We start from the raw sequence: 19,379 nt of genomic DNA on the forward strand, positions 1-19,379 counted from the left end.
TCTAAATGGATATTATACTTCATGAAGCAACCGTAAACTGTGTCTGTGGTGGTGGGGGGGAGGAGGAATTCAGTCTTTCGTGTGAATATTCCAGTAAAAGTTCCAGAGTAGGAAAAAAGAGAACTAGGACTCGTGTCATAATGATCAAATACTATATTGAGAGTTTCCACTCACTCTTGGGTTTGCTATTTCACGGTGTTCACTTGTGTTCAGTTATAAACCAGTCACACCCCACCCACCCCACTCCCCGAAAAGGAACTAGGGCAGTGCATTTTCTATTCACTTGTACGTTTTGTAAAGTTGAAAACCTCATTTAACAGTGAGTGAAGAGCTCTGGATAACTGGGAAATGCAGTCTAGAGCACCTGATGGTGCAAAAATCCTAATAGGGGCCTGCCCCTACCCTAGGGCGGAAAGACCATGTGCTCCTGGATACACAGCAGGTGCCTACTCCTTAACAGGCCTTGCACTTGGCTCTCAGCTGAGCTCTGGGGTGGGCGGCGGGGAGAAGGGAGGAGGAAACCAGAATGTTTACCCGACAGAGAAGTCGGGGGGCTTCTTGGGAGGGGGAAGCGTATGTTCCTTCTAGAAAGTCCACTTGGGTGAAGGGCCATGAGTGTGTGGGGAGGGTTCGCTTCCAGCCAGAAAAGGGGTCAGGGAAGGCTGGCTGTGGGAGGGTTGCGGGGGTCAGGCCTGGGAGAGGTGGGTGGTCTCTGGGGAGGCTCCCCACTGTCGCCCCCACACCGGATGCCCCGCATCTGGGGCGGAGTTCCTCTCTGTCGGAGCCTCTCGTGCTCAGAGCCGTACTTCACCATGGGATGATTATATTACGGGGCTATTTTTCATCCGTGAGTGGAGTTCAGAGTGTTCCAAAAGTTAACGGAGACAATGGGCCCGAAAATAGATCGGAAGGCCAGAATTCATCAAGTCTCCAGAGAAGCGCATTCCCCTCTGGGGAGGCCACTCCGTGTTGTCTGGTGTCTTCCTTAATGTCCACAACCACCTTCCTCTGGACACCCAGAAAGGCTATTTTCTCTCTTCAAAACACCGACAGGAAGAATTTCCTGCCTCCCGAGCCGGCCTGATGGTAAATGCGTACTTCCTGGCCACGTATAGAGTGCTCAACAATGTCCTCCCCTGGGTGTGTTCCAGCTTCGCCCTCTGTTCCCATCACGAGCCTTCCCTCGGCGTTTTAGCAAACCTCCCCTCGGGGGTGTCCAGCCACCCGCCAGGCGGGCCTAGCGACACCCTTGAAACCGCCCGCACTCACCGTGTCAACCCCTTTCGCCCGCCCAGCTGTCTTGCCTTGGTGTTGACGAGGACTCTCTGTACCGAACTGCCAACTCGCAGCGTTTCGAGCGCAAGCAGTGCCAGGACTGGATAGCCCGGAGGGCCTTCGTGGCCCTGTATGTTACGTCTCACAGAGGTCACCCGGATGCTGTGCAGTACCTTCTAGAACATGGTAATTCTGAGACACGGCCGAGTATGTTCATGAGTTGGCGTCTTCTGCGGGTCGGGGGAGGACAGCGCGGTTCGTCTCCCTGGGCCCTTCAGCCACGGCGTCAACAACCACCACCCAGGTTGTGTCACCCACCAATCACGGGCCCGTGACTGGGCCACTCGCTCTCTGCCTGAAGATGTCTGAGGACATGCTCATTAAAGGCCCCTCTCTGGGCCAGGCCTCAGGAAGACTCCTTCTGTCGTGGGAAATGCAACTTTCTAGACACTAATTCGCAGGAGGAGCCAAAAGAGCCCCCTGGCCTCTTATGTTCAAACAGACACAGTGCTGGAGATGGGCCCAAGCTCCCCGAGTTATTTCTGCCTCCCCTGAAGTTGGGGTTCATGCAACCGTCCGAGGGCTCTAGCCCCACGCTGGCCTCACGCTCCTGGGGGTCAGCAGGCCGGCCAATCTCCTTTCTCCACGGCTTGAGACTGTTACCCGCAGGAGACCCTGACCCCAAACCCTCTTTTCATCTCCCCCCACCTCCCTGCACAAGGGCAGGCTGCTCCCCGCCTCTCTGTTGATAGAAATAGAAGCCTTGGCCTGTATTGTCTCCCAATGCAAGGGCTCACATGAGATTCTGCTGGAGCACACTTTATCTCCCCTGGATGTAGGATATTTTTGGGAAAAGAGGCCCACTGATTGAGGTGTCGGCCATTCCAGAACAATAGACAATGGTTGCAGACAGCCCAGGCCACCGGCTTCCTCGGGAAAAGGAAGAACATGTGACGTACTGTTTGGTCAGGGGTTTGAGGCCCAGAAAGGGGCCTCATCCGAGGGTCTCCCATATCAGAACCCTTCCTGCCCGCGGCCTTGACCCCAGCCTCTCCACTTCGTCTTTGCTCCTTCCCCCACCTCCAACAAGCAAGATGGAAGCATCTGCGAGGCCGGGGCAGGATGACTGGCGCTGGCCTGATGGGTAGAGGTTTTCCTGACTATTCTCCTTCCTCTACTGCTTTCTGCACGCCGCCTGTTGTGGGATGAAATATGGGCTGTTCACAGACCAGCAGTCCTTTAAGCTCATAAAAAGTCATTTTCACTCTGATGGAACTGTGATGTATTTGAAAGCACCAGTTAAAACATTACAGCCAGCTTTGCAAAGTTTTCTGTCCTTTGCACACAGCCGCCGCAAAGCCATGCGGAGGCTGAGGCTGGGCGTTATGAGAACCTATTTAAAACGTTACCTCACCGACCAGCCATAGCTCATAAAAACTGGCTACAGAAATGTCAGCTGCTTGTAATTGAATTGCCTTGTTTTCTGTGTCATGATATTTGTTACCTAGAATTTGATTCAATTCAACAAGTCCATATTGGACACCTGTCATTAGCCCATCCATCTGCGGGAGGCAGTGAGGAATTCAATCGAAGTGAAATCTGTCCATGAGTCAGGCTGCCCGTCGTCTGTCATTTCCCCAGCGCCTGTCTTCTCCAGGCCTCGCGCTACGTGCTGGGGATGAAAACAGCAGTGATCAAAACAAGTGTGTTTTCTGCCTTCGTGGAGTTTATGAAGGGAAGTCAGCAAATTATTACAAATAATTAATTCCATGGTCAATCGTGCATGGCATGTTCTGAAGATGCAGAATGTCTACTGAGCATATACGGGGGTGATTCATGGGGAGGGGAGCTCGGGAAGGCTTTCCTGAGGAAGTGAATGGAAGATAAAGAAGGAAAGAGTTAGCCAGGGGTGGGGAGGGGGCAGAAAGGGGTGACAGTGTTGTTAGCAGAGGGAGCAGCATGTGCAAAAGGCCTGGGGCAGGATGAGGGAGCAGGTGTATTTGAGGGATAAAGGTAGAAGCCTGGTATAATTGGAGCATGGACAGAGGGGAGGAAGAGCACGGTGGGCGGGGGCGGCGGGGAGAGGGTGAGATAGGGCAATAACAACCCAGAAAATGACCCTGAGGGTAGTGGATGTCAGAAATGGGGTTTGAGCAGGAGAGTGCTGTGGGCAGAGTGGAGGCAAGGCAGTGCTGGGTGCTGGGACCCTGCGGCGATGCCTCCCTTACACTCGGTGCTCGGGTTGGGGCAGTAATTAATCCTCCCAAGCATTCTTTTTTATGGCCTCCCCCGTCCCGAGCTTCTGTTCCTGTTCGTGATTCTGGAGGCGAGGCTCTTGCCAGGCCAGGAGCGTGACCCTCCCTCAGCCAGCTATCTTGTCTTACAGGAGCCAACTGTCTCAGCAAAACCCCCATGGGCAGGACAGCCCTGCATGTGGCTGCAGCCATGGGCCGTTTGGACTGTATAAACCACCTGCTCGATTACGGAGCCTCCATACATGAAAAGGATGCCCGGGGGGAGACCCCCATGTCCATCGCCCGGCGCATGAACCGCAAGCTCAGTGAGCGGCGCATGTTCCTCTTCTACTGGATGTCAAGGTTGGGGACAAAGGACCCAAAGAACTTGATCAAGAACCAGGTTTTTCTCAGGGCAAAGTCTGGGTTTGGCTCCAAGCAGAGCCCAGTCTAACTCCCACTGGGAACGTCGGCCCCTCGAAGCGGACTCGGGAAACTTTTCGGAGTTCAAATTCACGCACGGTGGCCCTTGGTGAGCAGGAAGCCCAGAAAACATGGCAATTAATCTGAATCAGATACCGAATTATCTGTCCTGCTTGCAAATGACTTGGGGAGGGTGTTGATGGCAGTAGGTGGGTTTGCGTTCGTTCCGGAATCCATTACGGCCCGAGCGGGCTCTGCTGCCAGCCGTTAATTTTAAGCTATTTGCACATTGTATCCGATAACGCTCTTGGGGTGATGGGAGCCAATTACCTTCTCTGGCGTCCGGAGACCATCTAATGCATCAGCATAACAGAAGTAATAGCAACGATGAGGACGGCGCTGTGGCCATGGCCCAGAACACGTGCTGGCCAATGTCGGGAGGTCGCGTGCGGGGTGGGCTGTGAATTTCAGTTTGTAGAACTCAGGAACGGCGGCCTGGGATGTTCCAGAAGTTTTCCTGAGCCACCTCTGAGGGGCCTGCTGCTGGGACCGGGGTGTGGGGAGGAGGGGCAAAGAGCAGAGGGCTCGGTTCTCCAGGCACGTCGCCCACAGGGTGTCTTATTAGTCTTCGTGAAAGGTGATCGGTTGCCGTTGGGTTTGGAGGAGGCCGTGTAGAGAATGAGGAGGGGCTCGTAGAGGAGAGAATCAGAGCTGGCACCTTCTTTCCTTTGGTCCCATCCCCAGTGGTCCAAGCACCACCCCCGCCACGGCACCCCACTTCCTCCAGCGTTTTCCTTCCCTCCTAGAACCATGGCAACGCCATCATCCCTCCTATGCTTAGTTCTAGGCTCTGGGCCTCACAAGGGCTGCGGACCTGCGGGGGCCCAGCCTGGCCTGTGCCCAATCTGGGGTGGGAGCCCGAGGGGAAGGTGGGGAGCAGGGCCGGCTGACATGCACACCCCTGTCTGACGGCGGCACCATGAATCAGCTCCAGCCGAACCGTGAGCCAAAGGCTGCTAGATTTTTCTAGAGCCTTTGGATAGGACACATTCTGATTTTTTAAGTGTTGGCTTGGATTTTTAAAAAGTCGCGGCATGGTACAGAAGGGGTAGCCGATTTGAGCCCCACCTGTGGGACTGCCTCCTATTGCCAAACTCTACCCCATGTCACTGAGGAAAAGTGGCAGAAACAACTCCAACCTCCTGGGACGTTTGCGGCTCGGAAGCCACAGGCTGGAACGGCCACGGGTCTTGCTGGGTGACAGGTACCATCCACACTCCCACCCCGCGGTTTCAGATGTTTCTCTACGGCCCTATAATCTGACGCGACCTCTGGGATCTGTGTGACAATGGTCTCTCGACTGTGGAAGTTCTGTCTTTAAGGTGATGGGAAACAGCACCGTATCCCGGCCGCCCTTCTTTCCCACATACATCCCGATAACTGGATTCGGCTTTTAAATTAATTGGCTGCATTTCCTGCTGTCATAACAAGGAAGATCCGTGTTGATGATGTGGCTTTACACTCGGTAGACGTGGCTGTACCCAGCTCAGCAATCTGTTTGACAAATAATAGTCAGAAAAAAATATAGCTCAGCATCAACTATGTCAAAACTGAGATCTTGTTTTTGGCAGACATTCTCCAAAGTCAGTAGACAGATATTAAATAACCCCATCCATTGGGTCAATTCATTTAGCTAATGAGGTGTGTTGGCGGGGCGACTCGGGCACCCTTTTAACTTAACAAGTGGCATTACTCAAAGTCATGTGTTTGCCAGCAGCTTTGCTCTGCTGTCTTTGTTGTTAGGAGAGCCAACTGCCTGACACTTGTCCCCAAAACTTTGGAGGCAAGCACTGTATCTCCATATGCCCCCAATCCAATTAAACACTTGGCCAGAAAAGGGGCAAATTCCAGACTCTATGGCTGACATTTTGCTCAGTCTCTGGCAGGGTCATTCATCCACTCCTGTGGGTCCTGGGGGCTCTCCTTTATGGACAGCTTTAATAAACTTTCTATTATATTCAAATAAACTTGCACCACATACTGAATAAAACATATCCATAGCCAAAAAAGAGTTGATTTGCAATTGGTCATAATCATGTTATATTTTGCAGATATTTGATTAAGCATTTTATTTTTGGAGGAGCCAACAGAAAAAAATTTTGTGGGGTCACTTTCTTTTTTTTTGTATTATTATTATTATTTTTTTTTATTGGAGTTCAATTTGCCAACATTTAGCATAATACCCAGTGCTCATCCCGCCAAGTGCCCCCCTTACTTTCAAACATTTTTGTGGGACCCTGAAATCCTTTTAGGCCAAGGCACTGGGGATGGGCCTCAGTGTGAATCCCTGTGGCCCGTGATTGCCCAGGTGGGCCTCACTGCCAGCACAGGATGGGCTGTGTCTTGGGGCGGGAGGCGGGGGGGGGGGGGGGGGGGGGCTCTGGTTAGCTTTCTGGGTATAATTCCTGGCTGTGTTCTCTGTATCTCATATCTCCCCGTGTCAGCCTGGAGAGCAGGGAGCTGGGGGGCTGCTCATACAAGCAGATAATGCCTGCTCTGCAGGCCACGCGGACCCGTTCACCTTGCCTGCCAGGGTGCTCGGATGGGAGCGCCAGCCCTGCCTTGCCCCTGCCTTCCCCTGCGTGAGCTATCATGAGCTGCCCTTCCTTATACACATGTTTAATTGTACGTTGCCTCAGATTTTTTCTAGAAGTCAGTGCGGTACCAGTCGGGAAGAGGTCATACACTGTGGGGTTCAGAGGGCAGCTCGAACATCTCCCCCGGGCCCAGCTCAGCTGACCCAGCCTCCCAGACCTGCAGCCTCCGGCTCCCCTTGCTGCTCCCGTCGTCTCAGAGGCAGCCGGACAGAGATGCTGAATTTTACTCTGCATCCGGTCTCTGGGCCTGGTGTCCAGGATCCTCCAGGACCTGGGCAGGGGTGGGTGCCGTGACTGCCCCTCAGTCCTCCCTGCATCTTGGCCCCAGGTACTTCCCTCACCCGAGGAGCATTTACCGACCAGTGCTTTCTGGAGAGCGGAAGGGCATTCCCCCTGGTGGTAACTTGGGGGACTTTCTCCATAGCCCAGAGATGGCTTTCAGTGACAGTGAGACACACTCCCTGTGCACATGGCTCTGAGTCCTGATTCCAGCAAGGAGAAGTCTGTCTGGTGCTGGTGGGCCTTGGGCTCCTTCCCCACCCTCTCTCATCTCCCCTTTAACACAGGGCCAGCTTTTGCAGGCGAGAGGGATTGAAAACCATTGTCCTGTTTTCAGTATTTTTGTGGGCCAGGATTCTATTCCTTTCTCCACTCCTAGCAAAGGTGTGACCCTGGAGCACACTGTCACCTCCCAGGGGCCTCGGTTTCTCTGCCCATCACGAGTCCTCGTTGTCTCTGTATGAACCTGCTGCTGTTTTGGAAATGAGAGGACTGAGTGGCCCAGCGCTCAGGGCCTGAAGCCTCGTCCGTGTGGCCCTACCGGCTCCAAGTGTGGCAGGTTGGGTGTAGAACTTTCCTTGGCCACCGGCCGTGCGGCGTGGGGCCAAGCAATTGCATCTCTCAAAGTCTTCGTCTGTAACATTCGGGTAATAAAACCTGCCCCTGTCATCCCTGGAGGGATTAAATGCCTGGCACAGAGCAGACACTTGAAAAATAGTGCCCATTATTATTATTATTACTAGCACCACTTAATTTGCTTAAAATGTTTACTCGCTGGGAATCAATACGCTCCCGGTTTCCAGATAGCCTCATCAATTTTCAGCAAACCTTATACAATAAGAGTCTCCATCCAGAACTAATAATTCCCAAAGTGGGAGATAAATAATTTCCCTGAAACTTGCTGATTTTGGTATTAAGTACAGGGCTTCCTCAGCAACTTCCAGAAAAGTCGTTCGGAATTGAACACTGCAGGGCCAGTTGCGCAGGAGGAAAAAAAAAAAAAAAGAAAAGAAAAAAAGGCTCTAGGAAATTTCCAGGCGCTGGGCTCAGCCTCCGCAGGGCCGCCCTGACGACGCGAGCATCCAGCAGAGGGCAGAGAAACCCATTAACATTTAGAAACACGCCGCTGTTTGTGTTCCCTGGAAATGTCAGGGATGCTGCAGTCTGCGCCACGCCGGAGACTCAAGAGCAGGGCTCGGCGACGGGGGCTCGCACATGGGCTTTTCCACCTGAACCCCTGAAATCACCTGCACCGTGTGCATGTCGGCACACGCACGTGCTCCGTGGGGGGCATTCCCAGCTCCCCTCACAGCTGGAAAGACCTGCAGAGCCCCTGCCCCGGGGGTCCCCAAATCCGGGCCTTGTAATGAAGTCACCCCCCCCCCCATCAGATCCCACCAGTGTATCGAGACGGTGTCACCTTCCACCCTTTGGTCGGTGGGCATCGTCGCTTTGCAATCGGGAGAATGAGAAATGCTGCTGAGCTCTGGTGCCGTGATGTGCAGGTGCCCGCGAGCGGGCAGGGGGCTCTCGAGGGTCCCGGAGTCCCCGTGGGATTCGGACCCCACTGCCAGTGACCACAGTGTTGGGGCCTCTGCTCAGCGACCCCACTTTTGTGACCCCATCCTGCAAAGTCCAAACCCCCAGAACATAATGAGCCGGCCTGGCCTGCCTGCGAATGTTCTGGCAGCGAGTGCCTGGAGACGCTCCAAATGCCCACCAGTGAGGCGGCTGGTGGCATATTTCGCAGCAATTAGGAAATGACTTGATTTGTGTGCAGAGGCCAAGGGCAGGCCATGAGGACCGGGACGTGTCCTGAAGTGAAAAACAGCAAGTCGCCCAGGAGATGCGTATGAGATCATCGAGTTACAATTCTGAAAAGGAGGCAAATCCAATAAATGTGCATAGAAGTTTATTTGAGCAAAAATAATGGTGTCAAAGATCTCCCGGCTCTTAGCATCGCCTGCTTGAGGGCAGCAGAGTTGCTTTATACGTCTGCAAGTGGTCACGGCCGGTGTCGCTCTTTTCACTATGGTAAAACACGCTTCTGTGAAATTCCTCGTTAACGATGCTTTGAACATTTGCACTGTTGGGCAACCATCACCAGTATCAAGTTCTAGAACATTCCATTACCCTACAGAGGAACACTGGACCCATCAACTGTCTTCCCTTCTCCCCACGCCCCAACGCCCGTCCCCTCTACCCTAGACAATCACCAACCTACTTTCTGTCTCTATGCACCCATTCTCGATATTTCATATAGAGTCATGTGTATCTGCCTTCTTAGCACAATGCTTTCCGGGGTTCATCTACACCAGAGCTCGAACCACTCTTCATTCCTTTCTGTGGCTGGATAATATTCTATTTTTATCCCTTGAGTGGTCGATGGGCATCTGGATTGTTTCCATGTTTTTCTTTTTTTCTTTTTTAGATTTTATTTATTTATTTGAGAGAGAGAGCATGAGCAAGGGGGAGGGGAGAAGGGGAGGGAGAAGCAGGCTCCCTGCTGAGCAGGGAGCCCGATGCGGGGCTGGATCCCAGGACCCGGGGATCATGACCTGAGCGGAAGGCAGATGCTTATCCTACGGAGCCACCCGGGCGCCCCGCCCAGCTTTTGACTGTTGTGGGTAATGGTGCTATAAACGTGAGTGTGTAAGGATTTGCTTGAGATCCTGTTTTCACTTCTCCTGGGTATACATCTGAAAGGAGAACTGCTGGGTCACTTGGTTATTCCTTTTTTTTTAATTAAAGATTTTATTATTTATTCATGAGAGACACACACACACACACACAGAGAGGCAGAGACACAGGCAGAGAGAGAAGCAGGCTCCATGCAGGGAGCCCGATGCGGGACTCGATCCCAGGACTCCGGGATCATGCAGATGCTCAACCTCTGACCCTGCCAGGCGTCCCTATTTTTTTTTTTAAAGATTTTATTTATGTATTCATGAGAGAGAGAGAGAGAGAGGCAGAGACCCAGGCAGAGGGAGAAGCAGGCTCCATGTAGGGAGCCCGATGCGGGACTCGATCCCAGCACCCCAGGATCACGCCTTGGGCCTAAGGCAGGTGCTCAACCGCTGAGCCACCCAGGCATCCCATCACGTGGTAATTCCATGTTTAACAGCATGTGTTACATTTGTTATTAAAAAAAATACAGAAAAAAAAAAAAAACAGAGGAAAGAGAAACCCCCACATGAGCTCTCCAAAGTTCGAGAAGTCTAATAATCATTCTGGAGCGCTTACCCCATTCCAGACAGTGGGCATGCATTATCTCATGAGGGCTTTCAACCATCCTGAAAGTCAGAGGTTTTCAACCTTCAGCATCAGCCACAGGGAGGGCCTGCAAAGAACCACAGGTGTCTGGCCTCCACCTCCCGGAGATCCTGCATTCAGCAGGTTAGGGGAGGCGCCCGAGATTTCTGACAAACAGCCGAGATGCTGGGGCTGAGTGGCACTGAGCAGTTCTAGGCCCTGCCCATTTTTCACTGAGGAAACAGAGAAGTCAGCAACCTGCCCAGGGTCACGCAGCGCATACATGGCAAAGTGAAGAATGCCTGACCTTAGAGACCCTGGTGTTAAGACGCGCCTGGCGGTGTTAAGTTGCCTGACCCCGGGCCATGCTGCTTCTCTAGGGGTGAACCAGGCTGCCTGGTGGCTACGACCTCAGTCACCTCGCCGAGACCCCCAGGAAATACTGGCACTCATGTTGAGAGAGTCGCAGAAGTGCTCGCCCAGAGCGCAGCCGGGACGGGCCCGGGGCTGGCACCAGCCGGCCGTGCGGGAGGCGGGGGGGCAGTCCCCCTTAGGCAATCAAACTGCAGGGCACCTCTCCTGCTGGAGCCCCAGCGACCACAGGACAGGCCCCTGGGTGGGGGGTGTCCTGAACCCTCCCCAGCCTCCCAGCGCGGGCGGGATGCTCACGCCAGGTGGCGCTGCTGGGCGCCGCTGCCTCAGGTGGGCGGGCGGGTGGCCACCAGGTGTCGCAGTGAGACCACAGATGGCTTTCCAGTGCCAGCCGCGTCCAGATCCAGACCCAGACCTCCGGGGCCCCAGATTGTAGAGCCCGTGGCCCTCCTTGATTTTCTCTTCTCTCTTGAGATCATTGTGCCCTAAGGACTTTCCACTCTTCTTTTAGACTGTTTGGATCTTAGTCTAGTATCGAAAATTTTTTTTAAAAACCCTAACTTTATGTAGATAGTACTTTTCACATCAAGTTAATAATACAAGAGTTCAGAAAGGAATATGGTCCTCCAGGTTCAAAGATCCTTCCTCCAGGGCCTCACGAATTACAGTCTAGGGGGTCAGGGATAAGAACCAGCCAGCACTGGAGATAAATTCCATTTTTCTTTTAACCCCCAAAAGGGAGGAGGAGTCCAGGACCTTCCTCGCAGTTCTAATGATCGGTTTAAATGAAGTCTCTATCCCCCAGGAGGGGCTGCAACGGGAAAGGCAGGATGGGGTTCTCCTCATTTAGATGCGTTGAAACTCAGGGTCCTGAACTTTACTCCGCACCCCCAGCCCCCCCGGAGCAAAGTATAAGCCACAATCTGCAGAGAAGGGCTGAGCTTGAAATGAGCTCACATCAGAGTTATTTTTTTTTTTACCAAATTCCACCTTCAAAGAACTTTATGATTTATCTCCACCTTGTAGCAAACTGCAGTAGATTTCATCCCTGGCTCATCTCACACAGGGTGTCGGGATTATACTTAAATCAGGAAAAACACAGATCGGATCTGGTATTTTTTTTTCTTTTCTTTTTTTTTTTTTTTCGGATCTGGTATTGCCAGAGCTATAAAGTATCTCATTTGCTCCTTGTGAGGGGCTGTCACTTCTGCCCCGCCGACACAGAGGCTTGGGTAGCAAAGCTGCGTGCTTTGAAAAGAGACGGGTTGGTGCCCTGCAGCGTGGGGCAGTGGCCTTGAGACGGATGCACGTGCCAGCGACCAGCGGAGAGGTCTGACGTGCTGCCCACCTGGGCGTCCGACAGACTCGGTGATGGAACTTCACATGCTAGAAGGTTCCTCTAAGCTCTAGGCCTCTCTGATGGAGTCACGGGGAGTGGCTTGGGGGGCCCTGCACGTCCCCTCCCTGCCTTGGGTATTCGCCAGAGCATTCGGCCTTTTTCTGCTGTTAATCAACAGTTGTCTTGTGCAAATCTTTAAAAGCCCGGCCTGGCCCAGATAGAAACTGCAACCGTTCCTCCACCGAAGCCCCCTCCTCTGGCTCAGGGCTGAGCTGGGCTTGTGGGGACTGTGCTGGGGGCCGGGGGCTGTGTGCTTTCACATTCTGTCCCCACGCCTGTCCACGGTTTCCCCCACACCCCCACTGCCCAGCTTTCTTTGAGGTCTCCGAGATGGGCCCGGGCCACAGGGTGCAGGAGAGGGGCTACATGTGGCTCTCCCCTGGCTGCCAAAGGCCCTCTGTGGGGGTTACCAGGCACCGGGGAGGTGTTTGGAGGCCCCCCACTTGGGACTCTCACAATGGTGATCCCCTGCTGACCTCATAAAGCCCACCTCCTCCCTCTGACTGTCCACCACCTAGCCTCTGGGTGTTGCACGGGCAGGTGAGACTCTTCAGTCGGAGGAGGTTTCAGGATGGGACCTGCCCCCTTACTGCCTCCTGTGTGTGCACTTGACCCTTGGGGAAGTAGCCCTTGTCCCTTTCCTATGGGATTCTTGAAGTAGGGGCTGCTCCCAGGGGCCTGATCCGGAATCGGCTTGGCAAACATCCCCCTGGGTAGGGGAGTCGAGATGTCAGGCCCCCTCAGTCCCTGTGAAGGCGTCTCTAGATGTTCTTCACTTGGCTTTCGGTGGTGGGGAGAGTGGGGCGAGGCCCAGAGCCCCCGTAAGATGACAATTTGCTCCAAAGAAATCTTTGCTCCCTGCATTGAGTTTCTAACCTTCTAGAAAATAGGAGCTTGTTATTTTCTTTGGAGTAGGGTGTGAGTCTCAGAAGTGGCTTGGGCTCTCAGCAAGTACAGGTGTTATCTGAATAAGCGCCTCTCTTCAGAAGACGGGGGATGTATCACTTATTGTCTTCAGCCGCGGGCTTCAGCTGAAATTCCAAGAAAACAGGACACATCCAATTCAACATTCTGAGAAACGGTGGCAGGCCGGTCTGTCCCTGTGTCATGAGCTGCTGTTTTGGGACAGTGATCCAACCAGCGTGGCATTTGGGTTGTGCTAGGAAGAGAATCCATAGAGCAACGTGGCCGGGAGTGGCTGTGAGGACATCTTCAGATGGACGCGGTGACCAGGGAGGAGGTGAAATGCAAGCTGAAATTTGGGGGAGGAATTAAATCTGGGCAGGCTTAGAACCTTCCAGAAACCATGAACATGAGAGCATAGTCACCAACAAGAGCAATAAGGGTGAGATGGGGGCAGAAAGTTGGCCAGAGCCAGGTCAGGTGGTGCCTCTGAGGCCGTACCAGTCAGCCGTTGCCACCACCATGCTGTAGAGTCGCTCAGGACTCGGTGGCAGAGCCAGCCGGTGACCGAGGCCTGCTCACAGGCCGGTAGGGTAGCAGCCGGGGGGGCACTGCTCTGGCCTGGGCTTGGCCGGCCAGCTCTGCCTCGCAGGCCTCTCACCCTCTGGGGACCAGCAGCTTGGCGGGGCATTGGCAGAGGCACATGAAGGCAGGTGGAGTTGGGGGGCTCCTTGGAGGTACGAGCTCAGAGCCCCCACGCGGCCACTCCTGGCAGCAACCATTGAATCAGCAAGCCAAGTGGCCAAGGAGTTAACCTCACCCCTGAGGAGGAGGCCATGGCAGGGGCTGGATGCTGAGACAGGTGAAGAGTTGGGACCAGTATCGAGCTCTCTCACGGGGGCCCTGGTGTGGATTTTGTCCCAAGATCAATGGGGAGTGACTGAAGGTTTAGGAGGGGGCGAGATGTGAACTACCTCACTGATTTAAGACAACGGTCTGCGGGTGGCAAGAGTGGAAGCCAATAGGTCGCGCTAGAGGTTCTTGCTGGTGTCCAGGTGGCAGAGGTCGGTGGCTGGGCCAGGTGGTGACGACGGATGCAGGAGACAGGAGCTGGGAATGGGGGTGAAGCGACGGTCAGGGACCCAGGTCAGAGCAGGCAAGTGGGTGGTGGTGCCGTTGTCCAAGACGGGAAGAGCCGAGGAAGGCCAAGATTCGTCGTGAACGTGAGGGGCACCTCGGGTCCGCCCGTGTATTGGTTTCTGGTGGCGGCTGTGGACCTGGTGGCTCTCCCAGCTCCGGAGGCCAGAAGTCTCAAGTTGAGGCACCCACAGGCCTGAGCCCCTTCTGGAGGCTCTTTCCTGCCCCTTCCAGCTTCTGGTGGTTCCAGGTGTCCCTCAGCGTATGGCCATGTCACCCCAGTCTTGGCAGGACTTCATTTTGTGCACCTGTCTGCCCCCCCTTCTCTTCTAAGGACTTGACATTGGATTAGGGCCACTCTGTTCCAGGAATCTCATTTCCAAACCCTTCATCACACCTGTAAAGGCCCTTTCTCTAAACAAGTTCACATTCACAGGTTCTAGGTGGACGTGTCTTTTGAGGGCCCGCTACCCCGCTCACCCCAGGGGTTCTGCTTGGGGGTGCCTACCACTCACCCCGGGGACGGGTGGGATGTTGGGCACCTGTGGCTGGGGCTCACAGGAGAGGCACCGGCGGACACGTGTGGCTGGTGGCTGTCAGCAAGCGGGTGGACCCTGGAGGAAACTCCCAGGGGGAGGACTTCGGGTGGCTGGGAGAGGCGGGCCAGCACCGAGCTGAGGGCCCCGATGGGGGAGAGCACCGGGGCTGGAGAGCAGGTGCTCGGGAGGGCGGAGGGCGCAGTCTGCAGAGCCGAAAGCCGCTGAGACATCCAGCTGCTAGGGGTGGGGAGACGCCAACCAAGGTGGCAACACGACCGTCCCCGACCAGGCCAGCTTCGGTGGCATGTGGGGGACTGCGTGGACTCCCTTCCGAGGTGTGGAAGTCTGAGAGTGAGGACGACTCCTTTGGGAGGTTTGACGGACGGGCGAGGAGCGCCCGAGGAGGTGGGGCCCCGGCCCGGGGAGGCCTTCGGGGGGCCCGGGATGAGGGCTGGCCCGGGCGGACTGGGGCTCATTGCCTCTTCTGTAGGCCGATCGGTCCGTGGCTCCCCCGCCCCCTCACTGCCCAGGCCCAAATCCCCAAAGCTGGTGACACCTGTCCTGCAGTGAGACTTTCGTAACCTTTTTATTATGGAAAAGTTGAAGCATGCAAGAATGATATTCTAGAACAAGCAGGCCCGGAGATAGCTACTCGCTTCGGCTCTGTCTGCTTCCTCTGTAGGGAGGTTTTGCCAGAGAAATGGGCTCACCCCTAACCCCTGGTGTCTGTATGTCCTCAGGACGAGGGCATCTCCCGCTCAGCGCGGTGCCGTGTGACACCCCGACAAGGAGCAGACGCGCCGGCAGCGTCTGGGTCGGTTTCCTGCCGCCGCTGTAGTGGCCACAAGTGACCGTAGTGACGAGTGGCTCAAAACAGCACCAGTTTCTCATCTTTCCTTTCTGGGGGTCAGAAGCTCCCAACGGGTGTGACCTTGGGCTGAAGCGAGGGGTCAGCAGGGCTGCTCCTCCTGGAGGCTCTCGTGGCCGGTCCACTTCCTCGCGTTGTCCAGCTTCTGGTGGTGCCCGCACACCCCAGCTTGCACCCCCCCCCGGCCTCTCCCTGCCCCCCGCTCTCACGCGGCCCCTCACCAGGAGCCTATGATCAGTTTGGCCCGGGTGACTTCCCCTCTCAGGGATCGCCCCTGCAGAGTGACCTCACATGCAAGGACTCATCGCAGGTTCGGGGATTGGATGTGGGCACCTCTGGGGGCTGTGTTCCGGCTGAGGGGGGCATCTGTGGTCAGACTGAACCCGAATCCCTCCCCCCCGACCCCCAGCTGGCTGTTCCACGCCGGGTTCCCTTTCTTTAGCCACTGGCCCTGATGGTCATCTCAAGTCCTTTTTAACCCCGCCCTCTAGGTTGGTGGCACGGGCCCATAGACAGGGCCAGCCCAGTGTCCTGAGTGTGTCTGGGCTTCCACGTGGTGTCCTTTAACCTGTTCCCCTGAGTCCTCGCTCCCTGCGAGCTAGATGTGGGACCGCCCCTGGGATGGTATACGGGTTGACCATTTTTGCCAGATTACGCCATGGCCAACCTCGTGTGCATCACAAGTCGTGCCTGCAGGTGGTCCCACCGTCAGGGTGAGAAGTTGGAGCCCGGGGTTCAGGGAGTGACAATTGCTCTCCCCCCTCCATTGAGACGTCATGTTTCCTCCTCTGGGCCAACAGGTAATTTGGGGATGATCCTTTCCCACACTATGAATATCCCGTTCCTTATCTCCCTTTCTTATTATTAAGGTGGAACAAATTTAAAATTTAGCATATAACATTTTAGCCATTTTCACATTCACATTATTGTGCAACCATCACCACCTTCCACCTCCAGAACTTTCTCATCTTCCCAAACTGAAGCTCTGTCCCCACTAGCTCCCCATTCCCCCCACCCCCCACCTTGGCACCCACCATTCTACTCTCTGCATCCGTGAATTTGACTGCTGCACGTACTTCATAGAAGTGGGATCACCCAATATTTGTTCTCCCACGTGACTTTTTTTTTAAAAAAAGTAGCTATATTGAAATATAACTTATGTGACGTGCGATTCATGCACGTAAAGTATATACACTTCCGTGGTTTTTAGTCCATTCACAGGCTCATGCAATCTTCACCTTTATCTGGTTCCAGGATGTTTTCATCACTTTCAGAGGATGCCTATACCCAGTAAACAGTTACTTCTCATCCCCTTAGCCTCCCCAGCCCTTGACAGCCACTAATCTTCCTGTTGCTATGCGTTTACTTATTCTGGGCATTCCAGATTTTATTATTTATTTGAGAGAGAGAGAGAGAGAGAGAGAGAGAGAGAGAGAGAAGCAGACTCCATGCTGAGCACAGAGCCTAATGTGGGGCTTGATCCCAAGACCCTCAGATCATGACCTGAGCTGGAATCAAGAGTTGGACAATGATCCAATGAGCCACCCCAGTGCCCCGAGTCTGGACATTTCAGACCAACAGGTCATATCCTATGTGACCTTCCGTGTCTGGTTCTTCACTCAAGGTAATGTGTTCAAGGCTCGTCCTTGCTGTCACACGGATCAATACTTTATTCCTTTTTATGGCTGAAGAATGCTCGTCCCTCTGCATGCAGATACCAAATTGTGTTTCTCCATCCATCTTTCGATGGTTCCATCCCCCCTACACGGTGGGCCTTACGGATACTGCTGCGATGGACATCTGTGTCCAGGTTTTTACGTGCACAAATATTCTCGATTCTCTCAGTTATATACCTAGGAGTGGAATTGCTGGGTCACACGAGAACTCTGAGGTGCATCATCTGAAGAACCACTAGACAGTTTCCCCAAGCAGCTGCGCCGTGTTACGTTCCCGCCAGCGGTGTGTGAGGGTTTGCACTTCCTCACCGAGGTCTGCCGTGATCAGAGCCATCCTGGTGGGTGCGGAGTCGTATCTCATTGTGGCCTCGCCTCTCTGCACCCTTCAGCACACTCCTACCCCCCGACTGACACAGGTCTGCCGTGGGGGTTGCAAATTGGTGACTTTCCGTCATTGCTTCTACATTTCATTAGCTGGCATTCCTCTATAAAAATGACTTTCTTTCATCCTCTGGAGCTGTCTGGTTTTCCTAAAAGGCAGTTCCAGCCCGAGATGCAGGGAAAAATGCTCAGTCCTTAATCATTATGGATGCCTGGATATTTATATCTTCAATGTGTTTCAACCAATTACAGTTGTTATTACTTTATTCTAGATGCTTGGATAATCTCAAATTTGGCCACCGGAGTGTGGCACACTTAAAAAAAAAACACACACACACAGGCTTATTGAGAAATAATTTACATAACCCCAAATTAAAATTGTTTTAGGCGTACAATTCAAGGATTTTTAGTGAATTTACAGACTTGCGCACTCCTGGCCACAATCTAATTTAAGAACCGGGCTCACAGTTTAAAACCGGGGTTCTCTGCTTTTTCGGTGAACTTTAATTCCCAGGTGGAGAATGTACCGGCAGCCCCGAGTGAGGCAGCGCTTGTGTCTTGGCGGGTGGGCACACCTCTGTGATTGTGCTAACGCGTTCTAGGCCTCAGGTCTTCCCCGGAGGCCTCCTTGAACCCTTTACTCCCAGTGCAGTCCCCCCACAGTCCCCTCCTAGGAGTTTGTTTGAAATGCAAATCTCAGTCCCCAGTCCAGACCTGCTGAATCCGTGTGCGTTTCAACAAATCCCAGGAGATTTGTGTGTGCAAACTTGAATGCCGCTGCTCTTCCAGAGGTTTCCATCACGTTTTGCAAAAAGGCAGCACTGCCCTGAGGGAACCACAGTACCAGGCTTGGTGGGGGTCTGATCCAGGTCCTCCAAAGGGATGAGATGGAGGAGCAACTTTTTTTCCCCCTGTGCTCTATGGCATTTGTGGCGTGCTTAGGCAGCAGGCTGAGCAGCTGGCCGCGCTGAGACAGGTGGTCCTGCCTGACCCTCAGACTCTTCCATGCACATGACTGCTAAATGATCTCTTGGATGTTTGCAGGACCCTGCCTGGTCCTGCTGTCTCTGGGCCACTTTCCTTCTATTCTCAGGGACAGGGGGATCATTGAGAGGCTCCCCCACCATTTGGAGCGACTTGGGGCCCAGGAAGCATCAGGACCCCATGCTGTTACTCCCACGACATCCTGGGTTACCCTGGCACCCCCTGTTGCTCCTTCTTCTTGCCACAGCAGCTCCAGGAGGCCGACCATGTCCCGTGTCTTAGAAACTCTGGGCAAGCCATGTCCTTGTGGGGGGGCTTGTCCTCTTCCAAGGGGCTTCTTTCTGAAAAGAGGGCCCCTTCTGCCTAATAACCCCCTTCTGGAGAAACTTTCCCTATCTCAGGGATGGATGAAGTGGGAGGGTAAGTTTTCTGTGAAGCTTATTTTCCTCTCCAGAAATGCCCCCCAGCCCTGCTCTTCCAAACGGCTCCCCACTTCTCTAAGGATGAGACTTTGAGACTCAAAAACTGAGAACTGACTCTGGTTTTCCTGCACTTTGCGAAGCATCCTTCCTTCTCGGGGGCAGCGGCACCAAATGCTTACTTCCCACACTGCGGGGGTGTGTGTGTGTGTGTGGCGGCGGGTGGTGTCATGAGGGAAAAAGCAAAAGGGAAAATATTGCCTTGATGCAAAATGAATTTTGACTCAGGGAGCCTCATCCGTTGGACTGCTATAAATTGAGCTTTGGTCAACCTCATGGATGCTGCTTCTCTGGGGGTGGGATTGGAGCCATTGACCGGATACCAGTGGTCCTGGGGCGCGTGGAGGTCCTCCCATGGCCTGATGGCAAAGGATGCATGTACCTGTTCACGGCCCCTTCCACCCAGCCTTGCCACCCACTTATGTGACTTGTGGGTCCCTGAAAGCATGTGGTGCTAGATGAATGGTTTGAGCTTTTAAAAAGTTTTCTCCCTGCCTAAATGGCATTTCCAAGTCTGCTTA

At 54.0% G+C, this 19,379-nt stretch overlaps 1 protein-coding gene across 1 annotated transcript in view; it reads left to right on the top strand.

The window, feature by feature from the left end:
- Window positions 1–19,379, top strand: part of ANKRD60 (ankyrin repeat domain 60) — a 45,846-nt gene that overhangs the window by 5,300 nt on the left and 21,167 nt on the right. The window contains exons 3-4 of the mRNA XM_026015080.2: window positions 1,296–1,461; window positions 3,662–3,912. Of these exons, the coding sequence (XP_025870865.2) occupies window positions 1,296–1,461; window positions 3,662–3,912 (417 nt within the window). The remainder of the gene's footprint in view (window positions 1–1,295; window positions 1,462–3,661; window positions 3,913–19,379) is intronic.

This window comes from Vulpes vulpes, chromosome 14 (genome assembly GCF_048418805.1).
Source record: "Vulpes vulpes isolate BD-2025 chromosome 14, VulVul3, whole genome shotgun sequence".
NCBI classification, from domain to species: Eukaryota; Metazoa; Chordata; class Mammalia; order Carnivora; family Canidae; genus Vulpes; species Vulpes vulpes.